At 49.6% G+C, this 20,617-nt stretch overlaps 7 protein-coding genes across 7 annotated transcripts; 4 read left to right on the top strand and 3 right to left on the bottom strand.

The window, feature by feature from the left end:
* Positions 1-2,887: 2,887 nt before the first annotated feature.
* On the bottom strand, positions 2,888-4,531 carry KD926_001480 (SAC3/GANP domain protein; the record flags this gene model as incomplete). The annotated part of the gene is made up of 3 exons (XM_053096716.1): positions 2,888-3,104; positions 3,165-4,401; positions 4,459-4,531. The coding sequence occupies 3 exons, from the start codon at positions 4,529-4,531 to the stop codon at positions 2,888-2,890; spliced, it is 1,527 nt and encodes a 508-aa protein (XP_052959231.1).
* A 523-nt stretch (positions 4,532-5,054) lies between these two features.
* On the top strand, positions 5,055-7,125 carry KD926_001479 (ESCRT-II subunit protein VPS36; the record flags this gene model as incomplete). The annotated part of the gene is made up of 3 exons (XM_053096715.1): positions 5,055-5,155; positions 5,320-5,455; positions 5,512-7,125. 3 exons carry the CDS (start codon positions 5,055-5,057, stop codon positions 7,123-7,125), a joined length of 1,851 nt encoding a protein of 616 aa, XP_052959230.1.
* A 555-nt stretch (positions 7,126-7,680) lies between these two features.
* KD926_001478 (uncharacterized protein) lies at positions 7,681-9,864 on the top strand (the record flags this gene model as incomplete). The annotated part of the gene is made up of 1 exon (XM_053096714.1): positions 7,681-9,864. One exon carries the CDS (start codon positions 7,681-7,683, stop codon positions 9,862-9,864), a length of 2,184 nt encoding a protein of 727 aa, XP_052959229.1.
* A 247-nt stretch (positions 9,865-10,111) lies between these two features.
* On the bottom strand, positions 10,112-11,782 carry KD926_001477 (uncharacterized protein; the record flags this gene model as incomplete). The annotated part of the gene is made up of 4 exons (XM_053096713.1): positions 10,112-10,915; positions 10,993-11,134; positions 11,201-11,507; positions 11,593-11,782. 4 exons carry the CDS (start codon positions 11,780-11,782, stop codon positions 10,112-10,114), a joined length of 1,443 nt encoding a protein of 480 aa, XP_052959228.1.
* A 1,309-nt stretch (positions 11,783-13,091) lies between these two features.
* KD926_001476 (putative C6 transcription factor) lies at positions 13,092-14,544 on the top strand (the record flags this gene model as incomplete). Its single annotated transcript, XM_053096712.1, has 3 exons — positions 13,092-13,180; positions 13,233-14,250; positions 14,326-14,544. The coding sequence occupies 3 exons, from the start codon at positions 13,092-13,094 to the stop codon at positions 14,542-14,544; spliced, it is 1,326 nt and encodes a 441-aa protein (XP_052959227.1).
* Positions 14,545-14,866: 322 nt separating this feature from the next.
* On the bottom strand, positions 14,867-16,598 carry KD926_001475 (sugar porter family MFS transporter; the record flags this gene model as incomplete). Its single annotated transcript, XM_053096711.1, has 5 exons — positions 14,867-15,783; positions 15,836-16,162; positions 16,224-16,334; positions 16,394-16,474; positions 16,526-16,598. The coding sequence occupies 5 exons, from the start codon at positions 16,596-16,598 to the stop codon at positions 14,867-14,869; spliced, it is 1,509 nt and encodes a 502-aa protein (XP_052959226.1).
* Positions 16,599-17,198: 600 nt separating this feature from the next.
* Positions 17,199-19,961, top strand: KD926_001474 (glycoside hydrolase family 78 protein; the record flags this gene model as incomplete). Its single annotated transcript, XM_053096710.1, has 1 exon — positions 17,199-19,961. The coding sequence occupies one exon, from the start codon at positions 17,199-17,201 to the stop codon at positions 19,959-19,961; it is 2,763 nt and encodes a 920-aa protein (XP_052959225.1).
* Between the last annotated feature and the right edge of the window lie 656 nt (positions 19,962-20,617).

The following is a 20,617-nucleotide window of genomic DNA, read 5'->3' as shown; positions in this document are numbered from 1 at the left end:
TTCTTTGCTCTTTGCTGCAGCCTGCTGCTCTCTCCTTTTCCTTCCTGTCCCTTTCTCCCCTTTTCTACCCTTTGAAAATTGGATAACTATAAGGCATACGGATTGGAATATCATAGAACAACGATGGAATCACGAAGAGAAGGAAAAATGGCGAGATGGAGAAACAAGTGCCGTGGTCCGTTCGCTGTAGCCAAGACACGTCTACGTACGTGAACCACCCACCGCATTGTAACTGGAGCTCGGTGCCCATAGGAGGGGCGGGAGGTGGATTGCCACTGGCGATTCCAAAAGTCTGGAACCCCGGACCAGCCATCAGGCCCATTACTCAGACTCTCCGTCCATCTCACTGGCGAGGCTTACTGAGTAGCAATTTGTCCGTCGTGCACCGGGTAGCAGCCCGGTATTTCTCTCGACCAACCTCACCTGCAGCAGTCCTCTTCCTTTCCATCGTCCATACGAGCCTGTGCGACCCTGTACCTTGCATGCTTTCTCTCCATCGCGTCGCAGCTCTCCTGCCGCTCGATCCCTCCCCGGAAAGCTAACTTACGTCCCTTTGAATTTGGCTAACAAGATCGTCATTCGCCAGATCGACCTGATAATAATTTCCGTGGCTTGTTGGAGTTTGGAGAAGGGCAAATAAACTTTGTCCAAAACGTGGCGGTTGCCAGCTACCACCCTTCGAGGAGGGCGGAGGGCTGGTAAGAAACGTCGATGAACCTAATATGAGCCCTCATGGAATATTCTTCTGTTCCCACTGAATGAGTTGACAACCCGGGAAAACGTCATATCTTTTGATCTTCTTCCCACGGCTCGGCAGATTTAGTCATATGCCCGAGCAGTGGGCGCCCAAAAATGGGATGGGATGGTTTAACACTGGCTACTGGCCAATGGGCTCGAGTTGTTTCTATTCTCACGTTTCACACTGAACCCCAGGAGAACCCCAGGAAGCTACGGGGTGAATATGGTGCATAGTTATGTACTCCGGACTCGGTAGGAAGATGAAGGGAGCAGTAGGCAGTTTCCCTCGCAAGGCGTCATTTTAGGTATAACCCATTTGTAAATGATGAGGAAAGCAACCTATAGCTCTCGCCCTGCGATAACACTCCGTATACATTCAATACCAACGCATACTACAGTAAATGTCTACCTTGAATATGTGCCCTATACCTGTAGGAAGCATGGGTGTATACTTGGTCCACTACGAGGTGGCGCTAGGACTAAACCGGACTAGCGAGCATCGACTGATCAACGCCTGAAGAAGTCATTGTCGTTGCTGATCAGCCTTCGCTGTTGTCCTGGCAGAGATCCACCATGATGAGCAAAAGATCGCCCTGGGCATCTTGATGACATCTTCAACGGTTAGTTTCGGTAACCGCAACTGGTCGATACCGACCTACCTACTTCCGTGGTACATGCAACGAATGAGCTGCACCCATGGTTGTCAACCTTCGGTTCCATTCAGTGTTGCTTCTTCGTCTAATCCAGAAGCCGCCAGGATCGCCATAATCGGCTGATTTGGAGTGGTTGGAGCGTTGTATATCCGACGAAGAGGTGCAGAGGAATCCTTCTTACCCTAAGGACAAAAAAAAAAGAGAGCAATCTAAAATTGGTTACAAAAGAAACACGAGATTGACCGGGAACTGGGTCCATGCGCGTACATGTACATCTCACCTAATCGGGCGGGCACGGGGGCCCTTGACAGCAGAGCTACAGTACGATTCTCCGTCACACGACCCGGCAAGCAGCCGTCACATCTGGCGCCAGATCTACACCAGACGCATCCTACCCTGTCTTCCCACCGGGCTTGGGGCAAACCTGCCCTTGGGGTCGAGAACCGTCTAGATTCGGCACTCGCACACGCCCCTCGTACTCCGTCTGTAGGGATACACCCAGCAGTTCCCATGCGGACTTCCGCGCTTCATTTAAAACCACTCATCTGGTCCGGCTTCCCCTCGTCTTGGTCAGCTTGGGATGCAAGTGCCCCTTGCAGTCGGCCATCGTGCTGCAGGTCAGCCAGTGGGAGCCGCAGCCTTCGATGCGAGCAGGTATGTACTGTACATACATACCTACTCCTAGGTACCTAGGTACATACATGCATACTTACTTACGGGTACGAGAAACGCCTCCTGCGGCATGGGCGCTATAAGCTGAACCTGATCGGAGAGTATGCCTTCTTTTGTGTTACTAGATTCTCGTGATTTCTGGTTTGCTCTGCGAATAAGACCTCTTTCAAGGATTTCTTTTCTTGTAGTTGAAATAAGTTAAATCCATCCGTTGGCCAAGGGTATTTGATTCTACAGACTGGGGATTGTTGAAATATGTTCGATGCTCTTGGGGGAGAAAAACCATTGGAACTATCGAAGATACTTTCTATTTGATTTACTCATCTCTAGTGGTACTGTATCCTAAGACATGTGCCGGGATTACAAGTTTAGGCTGCTGTAATTATTGTAGACTCATGTAAGGGAAACTCTTGAGTCGGGACTTGGCCCAGGCTTTGACGCACGACACAAAGCCCAAGCCCTACGCTACATCACAAAAAGCTTTCCTCAAGAACATGACTTGAAGAGACCAGAGGTTAAATTGTCGGACAGATCGGAAATTACCATATAGATCCTCAACAATACCCATGGTCAAAGCGCGATGAAGACCATGTCGAGAACACTACCAATAAATTTGGGATTAAAATGGGTATATATATTTCTCGAGTTATGAATAAAAGACATTCAACGCCAAAAATTGGAATGATAGGGTGGAACGAGGAAAGTAGTAACAAGGGGAAAAGCGAAGAAAAAGGCTTGGGATGCATGGATTCGAGAAAAATGGGCGGCAGAACGGGAACATGACTGCGGAGGTTGACTGTAGAGAAACATTTGAGAAGAAAAACTCAAATCTGTCCTTTGATATCAACAACTTGATGAGCTTTAGTCTTGGCGACCTCAAAAAGCTGGCTGGCTATTCCTCCGGTAAGCAGCTTCACAGCCCCATCTTTCTCCTGAAGCAATTCTTCAGAAGTGTTGTCAAGAATGAAGCGTGCGCTCTGCTCGTCGGACTCGAAGCCAAGCTCCTCAGTAATGAAGCGGATTTTTACATCGGGTTTGTATCTGTTCGACTCAGTGTCAGCAGATCGTAGAAAAATAACCGACCGCAGGGCGAGAACTTACGCTTTACAGATGGCGGAAAGCGCAGAGAGTCGCTCTCGATCCACAAACATGTCCATAAGGTAAGCCCCCATATTGGGGGTATCTAGGTAAAGCTGAAAGAAACGGTGATAATTTCCAAGAGCAAGGGCCGACCGGACGTCCAGGGCATGTTTCACAGCAGGATCCCGTTTGTCGGCTGGGGTTAAATCCGCCAAGGCATCGTTCATGGCCGTCCAGTTGCGAGTATGGATGAAGTAAAGTATACGATACGCCTTGAATTCCCGAGGATGTCCACCAAGCTGCTGGGTATACAACGCTCGCAGCTGGGTTTGACATTGATTATACTCACCAAGATCTCCTTTTTCGAGAGCAATCCGGGCATGAATCTCATAAACACTGACTGTAAATTCGTTTCTGATATGCTGGACAGTCAGGTCCTGTCGTAGTGATTTGAACTGGTCACATATATAGCCATAATTGTTGTCCCGTTTCCACTTTTTCTTCAATAGATCCAGAGTCTTGATCAAGACCTCAAGAGGGCGAACCGTATCGGGATTGGGCGCTGATGTCAATCGGAAGTAATTCTTCTCTAGATTTTGACATCTTCCGACGACAGGGCCCTGATCCGGACTCGCGACGGGAGATTCATCGCGAGATGACGATCTGTTGGTGTTCCAGGGGCCCTCGAAACGTTTCCTCCGCAGTTCCAGATTAGCTTTAGACTTACTAGGGTTTTTATGATCTATGCGTTGTCGTTTGTCTGTTGGAGAATAAGTGACTCGATCTTCAAAATTATTGTGCTTGTTAGTTTGCCTCCAAGGTGGACAGCTGTCTGCGTTTCCTTGGAATTCGGCCGATTTTCGTTTTCGCGAAACATCCTCGGACTTGTGAGAAACCACCCTTGAGGCTCCCCAGGACGATACACTCGGACTGGCCAGAATCCTATTGCGTTCATTCTGGACCATGACCTGCGGTAAGGGTAAGGAAACCCAGTCGATCTTATCGAGCATGTTACTCTCCGCTGCGTCGGTAATGACGTTCTTCAATTTTGTCTCCATCTCTTCCCTGCTCACGGAGGCAATTGCATTTTCGGGCGTGAAACTTCGCTGTACGTACTGCCGAACAGGTGCCGGCCATTCTACTCGTTTGCGGGGTGCCGAATCGGTGTTTGACGAGGCAGATGACTCGGGTGGCGGGTTGATTGTTGACGTGGGGGCAAGGCTACGGCGTGCTTGGACCGGAATATAGGCTGGTGTCGCTATTCCAAAAGTCAGAGGGCTCATATTAAGGATATAACTCGGGAAAATTGGCTTACCATGACCAGAATATGAAGGTACCGTAGTCGTGGCCGAAGAGGTGGCACGCCATGGCGGGGGACCGGAACTCATTTTTGAGCAGTATCTAAGTCAAGGAGAGAGGAAGGAAAAAGAAGAAAAAGAGAAAGAAAGATAGAGATGACGGAGTGTGGTGATGGAGGCACGATATGAACTACGGAATGCTTGTTTGAAGGACGAGAGGCCAAAGTGTTAGTCCTACACTGAGTAGGTTCCACCACAAGATGAGAGATGTATGAAATAAGTATTCTTGTCAGAGCGACAAAGACAGACGCCCACGTTGAATTTTGGAGTCAGTTTTGGTGAACGTACAAAGAGAAGTAAGTAAGATAAAGAAGTGAGGTTTGTCTTGAAAGGAGTTTCGCTTAGTGCGCTGCACTTCGTGGCGGAGATTTTGCCTGGGCGTCCCGTGAGTGTCTCTACCGCCTGCCGTATCAACCCACTTACGTCAGCCATGTCAATGGGATTTGCCATTTAATCTCCCCGCATATCGCAATGGCCCTTTACACCTTCTCTCTTCTATCTCTTTTTCCCTCACAGACCTGTCTGGTGGAGAGATGCTAGTTGATCTTACTAGATGTTTTTCAAGCCTTTGGATCTAACTACTGCGCTCCGCCCTTTACTGTTGCCCGATGAGACTTTACTCTTTGTTCAGGATGCGGTGGGGGTGTATGAAGGGTGAGTAACCGGCTATTTCTTTGTACCACAGATGTAGTATCAGGAGATATTTTTTCTATGGAGATCTCCGGTGGGCATGTCCCATTGCCACTTGCATTCCATACACTTCACATTGTCCCATAATGTACGATACTGAGCTGACATTGAGTATCTTGACGCGACAGCAAATACAAGATCCCTAATTACCAGAACGGCCATGCATACCTCACATCCCACAGAGTCTGCTATGTTGCTGTTGAAGATCCACGCAAACACTCAGTTGCCGTTGACTTGAAAGAAATAGACCGAGCAGATTACCAAGTACGCAACATCCTTGCATATGTGTTGTGACCTAAACAACGGCTCACTAGTCATAGGCCGGCTTTCTGAAATCATCTGCAAAGATCACAATATACCCCAAGCCACTCAAGAACGGTCTTGACAAGTCGAGAGGTGCAGGAGCCAGCCCTTCGCGCTCTCAGCCTTCAAGGTCTCACTCGACCCGATCGCAATCCCCCTTTCCTCAGGCATTGGGCCCCCAAGTAAAACCACCCTCGTCCCAGCCCGTTAATGCTACCTGGATCTGTCCCATATGCTCGTTTTCCAACCCCGTGCCGTCTAACTTTGACCCGTCAACTGCGACCACGTCAACTAGTATCCCACCTTGTCTAGCATGTGGTATCAAGCCTCCCTTCACCACCATCCTGAAGGCGGCCATTTCCGCTGTGGCTAGTCGAGAAGGACCTGGGACGAACCAGGGTATCCCTCGGCTAGGGCAAGAAGCATTGCCCCCAAGCAGCAACGCAAGGAGTACAGTGCCGACTTCACAACCAAGCACGTCTATCTCATGTCCCAGATGTACTTTCGTAAATCACCCCTCTCTCCTAGAGTGCGAGATTTGCAGTGCTCCACTCGCTACTGTGGGCACATTAAGACCAGCCGGTGGCGATGACAATCGCGCCGAATCACCGGCACCATTTTTTGAGCAGGGAACCATCAAGAATACGGAAATCACCGACTGCATAAAATTGTCCTTCCGAGGTGGTGGTGAGAAGACTTTCCATGAGCGGTTGAAGGGCGCCTTGATTCAACGAAAATGGCTTCTGCATGATGCTCCGCCAGTACCTCAACAGCCTGCACGGTCGACACCATCCCCTAGCTTGACCATGTCAGCCCCTGTTGATGGGATCGTGCCAGTGCAAATCCGATCGCCTGCCGTAGGGATTGCAGGGCTCGAGCAACGAGGGCTTGAGGCCCGTAGGAACAACGAAATGGTCATTGGGAACGCGTTCGAGGACCTTGAAGCCCTCATGGCATCTGCAAAGCAGATTGTCGCACTTGCAGAGACACTTGCAAGGGAGTCTGGGATGTCCAACGATGAAAATTCTTTGGAGGCTAGTACAGTACTTTCGGAGTCAGCTGCGGCACTGGGCATGATCACAACCAAGGATATGCTAGGTTCTGGCGCCGAGAATCTCTATTTGTCAGAGCTATCCCGGAACCTTGCTGAATATCTGACCGACGATCGTAAAGGGATCCTACAACGAGAAGGTGGTATTATCAGTCTCATTGATCTCTGGGCCATCTTCAACCGATCTCGAAATGGAGTAGAGCTGGTCAGTCCTTCCGACTTCCAGAGAGCCGCAGAATTGTGGGAAAAGTTGAAACTACCTGTTCGCTTGCGTCGATTCAAGAGTGGTCTACTCGTCGTTCAAAGGTATGATTGGAGTGACGAGAAGACCATTCGACAGCTGCAAGAATGGATGGTAGAGCTTCGGCAGATCCCACCTTTGGAACCCGTGGCCTGGGATTGGCGTCTCTTCGGACGCGCGGTCACTGCACAGGAGGCCGCACAAAGGTTTAAGTGGAGTGTTGGGGTTGCAGCCGAGGAGCTTGAAATGGCCGAGGATAAAGGTATTCTATGCAGAGAAGAAGGTATTGAAGGGCTGAGATTCTGGAGCAACTACATTACGTCGGATCCAGTCTTATAGAGCCTTGATGATCTACGAGTGTCTGATCTTATTCTTTAAGGCAATAGATATTACACTGTACTTATGGCTAGGCATATAGAGCAAAATTCTTTTATCTACACTAGAACCGCTCTCGCTACACAGTATATCTCTGACCTCAGATCATCCAGAAAGTTGCCTGAGGCTTGTTTTCTCAGGCTTGTCGGACTAACCCATTCGGGCTAGCTGGAGATGCCCGAACTCAGAGACCCACATTCAGATGACCCGCAAATGACCAGTAGGAGCTCCCTGTGCTCTCCGCCTGGGGAGGAGCTTATCTCCTTCATCATTTGATCTCTGCCCGCCTGCCAGTCTGGTGCATCTCTCGAAGACTTATCATCTGTACCCCCAGACCATCGTTGTTCATAAGTGAGATGGTACTCGCCAGGACCTACCACTCAGGCCAGTGATGTGATCGGGCCAACCCCAGACCGTCCGAAACCGGTCAATGACTTGTTGCTCTCCCTTCATTGATTTATTAATCCAGCATATTGATCGAATCTCTCCATCATTGTAACAACCCTAAACCATCTCGCAATGATTACAAACGTCAAAACCCCGGTATTCCCCGCGATCTTTCTAAAGAGCGACCGGAAGGGTCTATATCTTACCGCTAGGCGCCTGAAGACATCCGTCCAAACCCGCAATTTATGGAGAGGTGCCAACCAGACGCAAGACTTTTACAATAATTGTGGACCGAAGCGAATAAAAATCTATCGACGCCTCGATTTTGTTAGGATGAGGGGGAAGCCTTCTCACCCGTGGCCGGCACAGATCTATAATCGTCGTCGGTGCTGGGGGAAACTCTGGGAACGACCAAAGCCCACCAATATCCCCGAGCACAACCGAGCAACATACTCCCTTAAAGACTTTTGGGGCGATGAGGGAACACATATACACAAGAAGATAGCACAGCTCAAGAAGGAAATGGAGACCGATCCTTATGGGGCATTGTTTGGAAGACGGCTTGAACCTTTCACTGCCCTGCACAAACTTGAAGACACTTGTGCAACCCTATATCGCTCAATATTTGGTCTCGACAAATTTGAGAAGACCTGGTCAACGGACACAACGACCCGTTCAAACCAATCCAAGAATGATTCCACAGAAAGCCGGCAGAGGAAAGGATCATCGTCAAAAGAGCCGGGAAATGGAGGCGTTGCAGAAACCTCACACAAAAAGAAAACCAGTCGATATGAGTTTGACCCCATTAGTGGTCGAATGGTACTCAAGAAACCCAGAATGACTGATGCAATAGAAGGGGAAAGACCCGCTGGTGGGGAAGACTCGGCGAAAAGATTTGCCAAAGACCCGAAAACACATAGGAAGGGTACTGGTTATTTGTCTTCCATAAGCCGGACAGACATCAAATTCAAAGCCACACCAGAGGAGATTGCCGACTTTGGTAGCTCTGACAGCGCCCCACCGAAGTCACTGATTCAAAAGGACCCCAAGAGTCAAACCAGAACAGAAGAAACCTCTGTGGCTTCCAGTGAAGCGGAAAACAGGCTGTCTGATCCCTCATCGGAAGACAAACTGATCGATAATACGACTAACACATCCGAGAATGGATTTCTCTATCACGGATTCTCTTCTGAGATGCCATCCAATACAGTGCACAGTAAAAACATCGGCCCTAGCTACCCTGGGTCCTCAAATGACGCCTCTCAAGACGATTCTCCACCTGTGGACTCCAGATGTAACAACTCACGCGATTTGAAAGCTAAAATCAGGGATGCGAAACAGAAGACGGAGAACCTGGACCGCTTACAAGCTAGCGACATCCGTTCTCGCTATGATACTGGAAAGTTCGACAGAAGCCTCAGCTTGCAGGATCAAATGGGAAAAGAAATGGGTGAGGTGTCAAGTATATCTGCAGCTTTGACTAGCGATCTCGGTGCTCAAAATGTCCACAAACGATCCGAAACTCATGAGCAGGACAAGCATCTGCACACAGAGGCCCTGAAACCGAGTACTCCAAGTCAAGAAGCTTCAAAGGATATTGTAAAACCTCAGAACTCCGAGCAGATCGATCACACGCAATCGGCTTCCCTAAAAGATCCTCAATTCGCTGAAACATACCGAGTTCTAGCTTACGATCCCTCTACCCTACAAATAACACATGCAGAGGCAAGCACCTCTTTGCATCGAATGAATGAAGCACACCATCCTAGCGAAATTCTTTCACGTTTAGACAACCCGGCAAAGTTCTTACCATACTTCGAGAGAATGCACGCTGACGGCTACGAGATTACCTCGGGTGGTGAGGATATACTGGTATTCAGAAAAGTTTTCGGAAAGCCAGAGTATACTGGGTCTGCTCTTGGGCAAATTGCAAGCGAGGCACAAGAAATAAAAGCACAGCTGAGAAACGAACCCCTGCTTGAAAAGGAGTCCACCAAAGAGCCTGAATCGGTCTCCAAACAATATCCCAAATCTGATAACAAAGATGCTGGCTCTGCCGATCCGCCAGGGCCATCTGCGTCGGATGGAGGATCTACACGAAGAGGCAAAGCTGATTCCTTCAAAAGCGAATCAGTTATTGGCAGCGTAGTTCGCAGAATGTTCATAAGTGGTGCAGCAACGGCAGCAACGTGCTACGCTATTGTAGTTGTTGTTGAATACTTTCGCACCGGTGGTGAAGATGGATTGGGCATTGACGCATTTACTGAATTTGAGTCTGAGAGGCGTCGAAGGGATATGGAACAGTCGCCTGTCTAGCTTTCCTACCGAAGAGTGTACCTTTTTCTTGGCCCAGGGCAATTATACATACTCCTCTCCCGCCAAGTAGTTCAGAGTGGTCTTATTTACTATTCAATTCCCTCATACTGGTTATGCTTCAGAGTAAACAAACTTCTTTCTCAGTAAAATTATTGTACATCTCCAGGAATTGTTGTTCATCCATCGTACACTATCCGATAGCTGGTCAGGTATACGATAGAGTTCCCAGGAGCGAATGATGTGAACGCTATTGTGGACCATTGCAAATCACATCATCATTCTTTGCGCGTTCTTCATCGACCTTATCCTCCCAGACCCACTCCCACCATGGTTGACGAGAATCTTCGAAGCCTCGGATTCGGTCATTGGAAGAAGACCGCATAGTGTCTCGAGTTCGGGCCCGTTCTTGATCTTTCTGAACACTCTGCTTCTCCAGCTCATCCAACTCTTTCTCCTTTTCAGCGACATCCTTCTCTTCCTTTGCAGCTTGAATATCACCTCTCTCGTCTTCCGAGTTAGGCTCGTCATCCTCATCATATGGAAAACGCTGGAATGCATGCTGAAGAATACCGCAACGAGCTTGTCCACTCATCAAGTACATGATCAACCCAATAACCAACCTCACTGCGGCTCGGAACTCAGACTTGATCCACAAATCATACTCGTGGCTTCCTAGAATTCGGAACACGCGGGAATCACGCTCCCCGTCCGCATTTGACAGCTTATGCCATTCGACTCGTTCGACAAATCGCTCTACGTTTTGCTTAGAGTAGAACCGTTCACTTGGATTCATGGTGAACAGTTCTGTCGAATCAGTATTGGATGGTGAAGGGTTGTATCTACCACTCCAGATTTTGGAGGTTTTGTAGCCCGGAAATATGGCACGCAAGATGTGTAATCGAGACCCATGCAGACCGATCAGGAAGACTTCTTGGTCGGGAAACTTGTCGCCAGGTGGATGCAGTTTATGGATATGAAGCAACAAATTTGTTAATATAAGTTTGAATTTCCCTTCTAGGGCAGACTCGAGGGACTGCTTTGCCTTGGTCGTCTGCACAGCCAGGAAACGTCAGTCGATTGACCTCGCAAGCGGATACTGGTAGATTTTGGTGCAATGAGGGATCATACTGTTGAAATGGGCAAAATCGACTTATTGGATACACCGGCTGGATGAGTGTCGACACAAACCCATCCAGCTGTCAGTGGCGCATCCTGATGCTTCTGGCGATAACCGGTCCAGTATTCCATGTGACAATTCAACAATCTTGCGCTGGGGGCTGTCAACGCACAGCTAATATATTTGGGCAAAGCGCAGGGCAGGGATGATGGTACTCACCGGAGGAAGAAATAGGAGAGATGACTGTCCATCTCTCGCCTAATATCCAGCAAATTCAGAATCTCCTCAAGAAGAGCGTAGACTACCTGACCTTGTGCCCTGGCCGCGTCCTCAAAGATGTATTTACGGCTGCAGCCTTCGATGTTGCGATCTTCATTCTGATACAAGCCCTTCTTGAATTGAGGCACCTTATTGAGCATCCTAAACACCCCACGGAAACGGACGTCGACTTTGGACCACTTGCCCAAATTTACCTGGCGAGCATCTTCCACGCCCCGAAAAGCCCAGGGAGTACGCTGCACGACGGCTTCAATATAGTCAGTGGCTTCTTTCATTCAAAAGTCTTCAGGGGTTTTGGGGGCATCATAGAGTGAGCAGTTAAATTAACCCACAGGATCGGTCTGCCTTTTGAAGATACTTTTCTGGGACGATGTCTTCCTGAGGGCGGTTCAGAAGCACCTTAGCCTTCAAGCCTTGGACCTCAATGTCAATCGGTACACTTTTTTGCAAAGAAGCTGTGACATCTGGACTTTTCCCTATGAGCGGAGAGCGACGGGAAGGGCTCTTGGGCTCGGGATCCATTTTTCGGTCGCGAACGAAGTGTGCAGAACAGAGGCCCAGGTGAGCGAAGAGGAGGATAGAGGAGAAGTGAGAGGGAATTCAACAGAAGGCTTTGTCAGTTACTAGTGGCACTGCGCCTTCATTTCTTTCAAAGTGAATGTAAAGGAAGAAGCCGAGTTATAAGGTGCAAGGGTGTTTCATCCTGCTGACATTGTCCGACCTGGTCTCCGCGAGAATCTATTTTTTGAACTTTCGTAGTGATAACAATCAATTCACCCTGTGCTTGCTATTGAGTTAAACGGTCAAAAGGCACTAGTACTTCTACCGATGTGAATGTCCAGGTTTCATATGAGTTGAGTTGAGCTCAGGTCAAGTTGCCTGCATCCTCTTTGAATAAAGTATACTCTTTGGGCCTAATCAAAGCAGTGATTGCATATTCATATCCTAGACTAAGGAATCACTGTACTGGAGAGCCTCTTCGAGAGTGGGTTCCCAATACTTGAGCTATAAGGCTTGGGGTCAACTCTATATATTCAAACCAACCACGGCTTTCACCGGGGTCTGCCACCGATCGTATCACTCTCAGCTGACACAGGAGTGTATGTAACAACTACAGAGCCTCCGATATACCAGGTAACGACCTTGCCTATGCTCAGATAATCGAGGAAGGTCCAGTGCTCACTTGGATGATGGGTCGTGGTCAGGTGAGCACTATGACTAGCCGGTTCTTAATCAGGTTTAGTGCTTCTAACACCCCATCAACAACGGACCGACAGTTTATCTACTGCATCCTTCACCTTCTTCATTCTTGTTGCCCCGAATCTTTGATGGCCAGCCACTTACGTAGCTGAGTGAACAGATACACCGTTCATTCTAGACCCTGCGACATGGAAAGCAACCGACACAAGCGGACTAGAGCTGGGGCTTGTGCCACCTGCCGGTGAATACCCACTCTCCCGACCCCTCGCCATGAATGCTTTGAGGCAACCGTGAGAATACTGAACAGTCATCGGTCAAATTTAGAGTGCGGAAAAGGCGGTGCGTTCCTGCAGACGGAGCTACCTGCCGGCTGTGTCAATTGCTTTCGATCCCCTGTAGCCTCAGTTACGGGTCTAGCATACGCCTTTCACCCTCAAATGGCCTTGCAGGCCCCTTTAAAATCGCAGCAAGATTGCCGAACGAGGACCGGTCAGAGAACGAGGTGAACCAGGGCCATGTCTACTTACCATCTCAAAATGAGCCATCTTTTCTTAGGATCTTACATTCGCGTGGATTGTTCTGCGAATTGGTCCCTCTTTATTTCCGTTTCATCCACAATATTGCGCATACAATGTTCCATGTGCCTAGTTTTATGCGTCGACTGAATGAAGGCACAGCATTTATAGTGCACGTCTACGCAATGTGTGCTCTTGCTGCCAGGTACGCTTCCAAATGAAATTTTCCTGCAACTGGATAATAACACTGAACACAGATATTCTAACAATCCAATCTTTGATGGTGTCTCTCCTTGCTTTCGTGGGAAGATCTTTGCTTCAGAAGCCGTGCGACTCTGTCAGCAACACACCGCCTCGCCCAGTTTAGAAACCGTTCAAGGTTTCATTTTGATCTCGTATTTCTTTGCAGGAGAGGGAGACGTACAAGCGAAACACATTTATGTTGGACTTGCTCGGCTGCACGCAGAAGCTCTCCCGATTCCCGACATTTCCAATGACTCGAATGTTGTATACAAGGAAGAATATCGCCGAACCTGGCTTTCAGTCCATATTGCCAACCATTGGGCTGCTTCCGATATGTCCATAGAGCCAATGGGATTTGGAAGTGGCCCGCAATTTCCTCCAGCAATAGACGACGTATCGTTTCATAAGCCATGCCCACAGCCTTCGGGTGGAAGTTATATCTCGACAATCCCCCATCGAGACATGTGGGCCCAGATGGCGAAAACGCTCGATATCTTTACCGAGATAAACAGATTACTACGGAAACTCAGTCGCGGTATCATTTCATTTGATGATTATTGTACCCAGGCTGCCGTTTTGGAAAGTCGCCTTGATCAATGGGCGGCAAATTTACCATCCGATTTGCGCTATAATATAACCAATATCATGCTCTTCGTCGACCAACAACTTGGTAGAACATTTCTGTCCATGCATATTGGGTATTATCATTTTCAACAAATGCTTCTGTTCCCATTCTTGGATGCACGAGCGGCCCGGAGTACTACAGAAAGTGCCGTACGACATGGAGCTACAAAATGCAAAGAAAGCGCCGAGTTGGTTTCTGAGATCTTGAGGTATTCTACCGAGATTAAGAATTGCGAGCTTGACTATTTCATCTACGGACATATCGCGGTTGTTAGCTCTTGTGTTCATCTCCATACTCTACTGTTTAGCAGTATCTCCCTTGAACTTGATATGGCACGACAACGGCTGCTCTCAAATTTTCAGTACCTAATGAGTCTCAAATCCTATTGGCCTGTTGTTCAGTACTCGGTAAGTTCCCCCCTTTCCCATTTATCGGAGAAACAGCCCCCAGCCCCCAGAAAGCTTCTGACGGTACAGTTGTAGGTTACTCGTCTACAAGCATTCCAAAATTCATGCAGGGACTCTGTCTCGGATCCCTTTGCTATGGATAACTGGATGGCTCGCTTCTTGACCGAGCATTCCTCAGTCCTTTCAGAGCGGCAGCTAATCGTACCGTATTCTTCTGATCTTCGAACATACCCATCAATTGGTCACATCACTGATTATAGGGCCATCTTGCCCGCGATAATGCCATCATCCTGAGGGTTTTCAAGTTCCCCAAAACTGCGCCGCCCAAGTCAGTTCTGGGCCCAACCCTGCGTTGTAGGGAGTTAATACAATCTCAAATTTCTTGGCTGATCAAAATTAACTCGCAAGGTACTATAATACAAGATATTTGGTTGCTTATCGCAGAGGAAATAATTTCAAAGAACGAAAAAATAGCGCTACAGGAAAGCAGTCGAAGCAGTCGCAATTTCATAGCAAGATCGAACCCACAAGGGCTGCCTGAAACGTCAGGTTCTTCCCTCTTTCTCTTTTCCAAATGTCTATTTTAAGAGGAAAATTTGTGGCTCTTTTTTAGAGATTAGACAGCCCTTTCCACGTGGGAAGACCTGGGGTCACTCGTCTCCAAGGTAGCCTGCTTCTCGGAAGGCGCGCCCGGGTCATCGATTTGCTTCGGGGGGTCCGTTGCGAGAGTATCTCCAAATAGCTCGGCAACTTCTTCCAATGTCTTTCCACCGGTTTCCGGGAGCAGAAGGAAGTACACAAAGGCAGCCACAAAGTTCGTGGCAATGAATAGTGCGTAATATCTCCAGCTGACATTTTGCATGGCAGTCGGCGTGATTTGTGATAGAATGATGGCTGATACTGATTTGCAGAACACAGCCAATCCCATTCCGGTCGACCGAAGAAAAAAGGGGAAAAGCTCGGAAGGTACCACCCAGACTGTTGCGTTGAAAAAGACTGCATACCCACAGGAGTACAGGAAAATCATAGCGATTGCCGCGCGTGCACCGTTGAGATTGTCATTGTTTTGGTCACCGTACCTAGCAGACAAGGCCATGCAAATAGAAATCATCACGCACAGGAAGATCGATCCAACCCACAGCGTGCGTGTGCGAGGCCATTTATCAGCAGCGAAGAAGAGATAAATGACCTGACCGAGAACACCCATGATGCCATAGATACCACTGATCAAAAGCGAGGTCTTTCCAGTGAAACCGACTGTTGCATAGAAATTGTTTTGATAATTTTGAATGACGGAGGAGCCGCTGAACTGGCCCATGATGAGAATGAAGCAAGCCATCAGGGTGCGGTGCAAATAACGAGGCGAGAAAAGACTTGTGATGGCTGATCTGAAGCTCGTCCCGTGTTCGGCCTCCGCTTGTATCTGCTCTCGGATTTGAGCGAGTTCTCGAGAGACCGGGTCTTCGCCGTTTTCAGAGACATACAGCTTTTCTAATACGGCGCGCGCTTCTTCGTAACGTTCCTGCTGGACCACTTTGATTATGTCAGTATTAGGCCGCTTGAGGACTCATAATGGATCACTTACGCCAGCGTGGGCTATACGGAATAAAACAGCACCCGACAGTCAAGGCCATCGGACCAGGGATTTGCATGGCCAAGGGAATACGCCACTGTGCATCATCTTTGGCATATGCGCCTCCATAGCCAACCCAATTGGCAATGAAGAAACCAATCGAAATCATGAAACCCTGCAGACCAACAATCATTCCACGTTGTTGAGGCGGAGACACTTCAGCGATATAAACTGGTACAACTGCCAAGAGAACACCACAGCCTACTCCCGCGAAGAACCTCCCTGCAATCATCATCCCGGCGTTGAAGGCCGCAGTCTGCAGAACGGCACCGATGATTGCTATTCAAATGCCTTTGGTGAGGAAGACATCAATACTCGAAGAAGGAAATGTAGCACATACCAGTAACCGCACTAGCACAGATGGTCCATCTTCTACTGAACTTATTGGCTGAATAGCCTGCGGCAAAGGTGCCGATGGCCTGACCAACATTGTATAGCGAAACAATGGCACCTATTGCAGGAATGAGTCGCTTCAAGCATCGTTTAAGGAAACAACACCATTTGACTCACCCTCTAAAGAAGCATTCTTTCCTTTGGGGCCGAACATGGAGTATTTGAACGTGTCATGACCTAGAGTGGTCGCAATAATCCCTGTGACAAGTCAGCCTGGCATGAGAGAGACCGAAGCCGAATCACTCGAACCTGAATCCATGCCATATACAAACCCTCCCAGAGCGACCACCAAAGCGATCACCACGACAAAATGAGAAACCATTGTGCAGAGACCGACAGCGTATATTCATTGACTAGCACTCGCGCAGCTTGGAGGCCCTTGATCGTCCTAGATATACTGGCGCGCAGGGCGTATTTATACCGCTGATGAGGACTACGCATACGACCCGGTCTATCAACAACCCGAGTTATAGAAGAGCCGAAACGCAAACCCGGGGACTAGATTAGGGTCCAATGACCACGCCAATCCCCGCATCCCCCCACAAGATGCGACGAAGCCAAGACCGAGCGAGCTTAGCGTCAGAGAGGCGGCGTTCGTCTAATCAGGGCCCGAAAACGCCGCTGCTTGATCTCGGTTAACCCAATGAAAGCTATCGCCAAGGGCCTACCGGCAGCTGGACGCGAGACAGCAAAACGTGGAGAGACTTGCAGCTTCAAGAAAGAAGCCATAGGCGATTCTCCGCCGCGTGAGCCGATCGAATAATGTTTCCTCAGGCCCTCGTGAAAATGCTGTGCGAGTGAGGTTACTCCGCTGCCTATAAAGGGCCACACACCCAGGGCGAGGGGCAGTTTTGAAGACGCTGAAGCCATAGTATCTCTCTGTTCTTCACACCTTTCCCCTACAAATAACCTCCAACACATCATGGACGGCCAACCCAGGATTGCACCGCCATCCGTCGAGCAACACCCCACTGGATTTGGGATCGGGACAGGAGCTCCACGACTGTCCTGGCGATTCCTCAACACACCCGATGACTGTCCACGAGGATGGGAACAAACTGCATACGAAATTCAAATCCTCCGTCCCGCCGAAGAGACATACTACGTGACAAGCGATGTATCGGTGCTTGTGCCTTGGCCAAGCGTGCCATTAAAGTCACGAGAAAGAGCTCAGGTTCGTGTCAGATCCTACGGTCGCGGTAGGGGGCAGTCCGAGCCTGAACCCACGAGCTGGTCTCCTTGGATAACGATTGAAGCCGCATTGCTTTCCAAGCCCGACTGGAAGTGTCTTCCGATTGCTAGTCCTGTGAAGGAGGCGAACGACGGCCCTTTGCGCCCAGTACGGTTTCGCAAATCGTTTACGCTCTCCAGGAACGAAGGCGTCGGAAAAGCTCGTTTGTACATCACAAGTCTCGGGGTCTATACAGCATTCATCAACGGTCATGCAGTGGGCGATCAATGCCTGGCTCCCGGATGGACAAGCTACAATCATCGCCTGAACTATCAGATATTCGACGTTGCGCCTCTCCTCAACCCCAACGGCCAAAACACTATTGCAGTAGAAGTCGGCGAAGGTTGGTATGCAACCCGCCTGGGGTTCCGCAACGGGCAAAGCAAGCTCTACGGAGATCGACTTGCCGTTCTGGCCCAACTTGAGGTTCAGTCAGAAGCAACCGAGGCGGCGTTCTCGCTAGCTACTGATAATACTTGGTCTTGTAGCCCGAGTGCCATTGTTAGGAGTGAACTTTATGACGGCGAACTGTACGATGCCCGGGAAGAAGATCCTCATTGGAAAATGATCTCCCCCGAAAACACCAGTACATCGTCCTGGTCTTCTGTGCAAGAGTTAGCTTTTCCTACTGCAACTCTGGTGGCACCAGACGCGCCCCCTGTTCGAGTAACGGAGACGATCGAGGCAGTTTCCACCCACCAGATCCCATCGGGGAAGGTCGTCGTTGATTTCGGTCAAAATCTTGTTGGACGACTCCAGATTCGATCCTTGAGAATACCCGAAGGGTCCAAGGTGACATTCACGCATGCCGAAGTACTGGAGAATGGGGAGCCTGGGACTCGGCCTCTACGAAATGCAAAATGCACCGACGAGGTCATCTCTTCTGGGGCCGAACTGACAAATTGGACCCCACAATATACCTTCCATGGGTTCCGGTATGTCCAGGTCGATGGATGGCCAAAGGACCACGAATTACTCGCCAACCTGACCGCTTTGGTAATGCACACCGACATGACCCGGTCCGGCTGGTTCACATGCTCGCATCCCATGGTCAACCAGCTCCATACCAATGCATGGTGGAGCATGCGCGGCAATTTTCTGTCCATCCCTACCGATTGCCCTCAGCGTGACGAGCGTCTCGGGTGGACGGGCGATATCCAGATCTTTGGCCCCTCCGCCAACTTCCTCTACAACACCGCCGGCATGCTGGGGGGCTGGCTGGAGGATGTGGCGGCGGAGCAGCTGAAAGAACGGGGCGGTTGCGTTCCCCCATTCGTGGTCCCGAACATTATCCCCGAGAGACTATGGCCACATCTCCCTCAAGCCATCTGGGACGACGTGGTTGTTTTGTCTCCGTGGGATCTCTATCGCTCGTACGGGGACATTGACATCCTCCGCCGGCAATACGCTAGCATGCTGGCCTGGGTCGACCGGGGTATTCGACGGGGGCCCGATGGACTTTGGGACCCTGAACTTTGGCAGTTGGGAGACTGGCTGGACCCGACCGCACCGCCGGTGGAGCCAGGCGATGCTCGTACCAATGGGACATTGGTCGCCGATGCCTATCTGGTACATGTCACTAACATAATCTCCAAGATCAGTGAGATCCTCGGTGAAACAGCAGACAGCGCCCGGTTCAAGGCGGACTACCAGCAGCTGAAAGCCAAATTCCAAGCGAAATACATTGCATCCTCTGGTCTTCTGGTGGGAGACACACAAACGGCGCTGAGCCTGGCGATTATGTTCGATCTTCACCCCACCGCTGAACAAACTGCGGCTGCTGCATCTCGCCTGGTGAGCCTGGTCCGGCTGGCGAAGTTCAGAGTGGCGACCGGGTTTGCAGGAACCCCAATTATCGCGCACGCCCTGACGAAAACTGGCCACCACCAGATTGCGTATCGCATGTTGCAGGAGAAAAACCGCCCCTCGTGGATGTACCCTATCACCATGGGTGCGACGACTGTATGGGAACGATGGGACAGTATGCTCCCAGACGGGTCTATCAACCCTGGAGAAATGACGAGTTTCAACCACTATGCCCTGGGATCTATTATCAACTGGCTTCATTCCAGCGTGGCAGGCGTGAGCCCCATGTCCCCTGGATGGAAAACAGTCAAAGTCAACCCGATTCCCGGCGGAACTATCGAATCCGCCGAAGCCAAGTACGATACCCCTTATGGGCGATTAGAGTGTCGGTGGATCGTTCAATCCGCCGAGGATCGGTTCGAGCTAGAACTGCTGGTGCCTCCCAATTCCCGCGCCTTGGTCATCTTGCCGAGCGAGGAGACTTTGAAAAAGGGAACGAAACAGCTTGACGACAATGATGGCACTTGGGTTGGCTCTGGGCATCACAAATTTTCGCATCCATGGAAATGGAGTAGCTATCGCAGTAGTTGGCCCCCAAAACCGATTATTCCGATCATGCGAAAGCCGGAGCCAGAGAGCATTGTTTGATCGGAGTATATGGTTCATGGGATGTCGGGAATCTTGAGTCGAGAAGACCGTGGAACAGTGATGTTACGAGGTACCGAGTGGTTTATCTAGTCAGATTCAATAATGACATTTCTTACCTTTTGGATAGTCCATGGCTATCGTGAATAGCGCAAGATTGTCCTGTATGCGTCGGTAGAGCGAGACAAGCTTGATAATCCAAGATTCGTGCATTATTTAGACGTAAATTGAATAGTTAACGAATGCAAGGAGAGCCTTACTACGGTGCTGTTTACGGTGTACTTGCCCTGGCGATGCCGTGAGCAAATGACGTCATCTATCTCAACCGGGCTCCACGTCGCAACGTCATTTCCGCGTGCAATCAAAAGTACACCGAGGAGAGGAAAGTTTTCCAAGCAAGCCCCTGGCTTCGAAGCCGAGACCGGTGTGTGCTTACCAATGTTTACAATCTCCTTTCGCACGACTGGCTCTCGGCCAAGGCGGCGAACTTCTCGAAGGGTTTTGAGCTACGATGAGGTCTCAAGCAACCTGACAAAGAGTGGGTCTTGATTCAAGGCCTGATCGACAGACCCAGACAAACCGGTCTGGGTGTTCATTGCCCAGCCTACAGACACCATGATCAAGTGGGTTGAAAACAGGTGCATCATGATCGTGGTCTT

This window comes from Aspergillus affinis (genome assembly GCF_023601865.1).
Source record: "Aspergillus affinis strain CMG 70 chromosome Unknown NODE_12_length_464043_cov_86_772839, whole genome shotgun sequence".
Classification (NCBI taxonomy): domain Eukaryota; kingdom Fungi; phylum Ascomycota; class Eurotiomycetes; order Eurotiales; family Aspergillaceae; genus Aspergillus; species Aspergillus affinis.
This window is presented reverse-complemented; position numbering and strand designations above follow the sequence as displayed.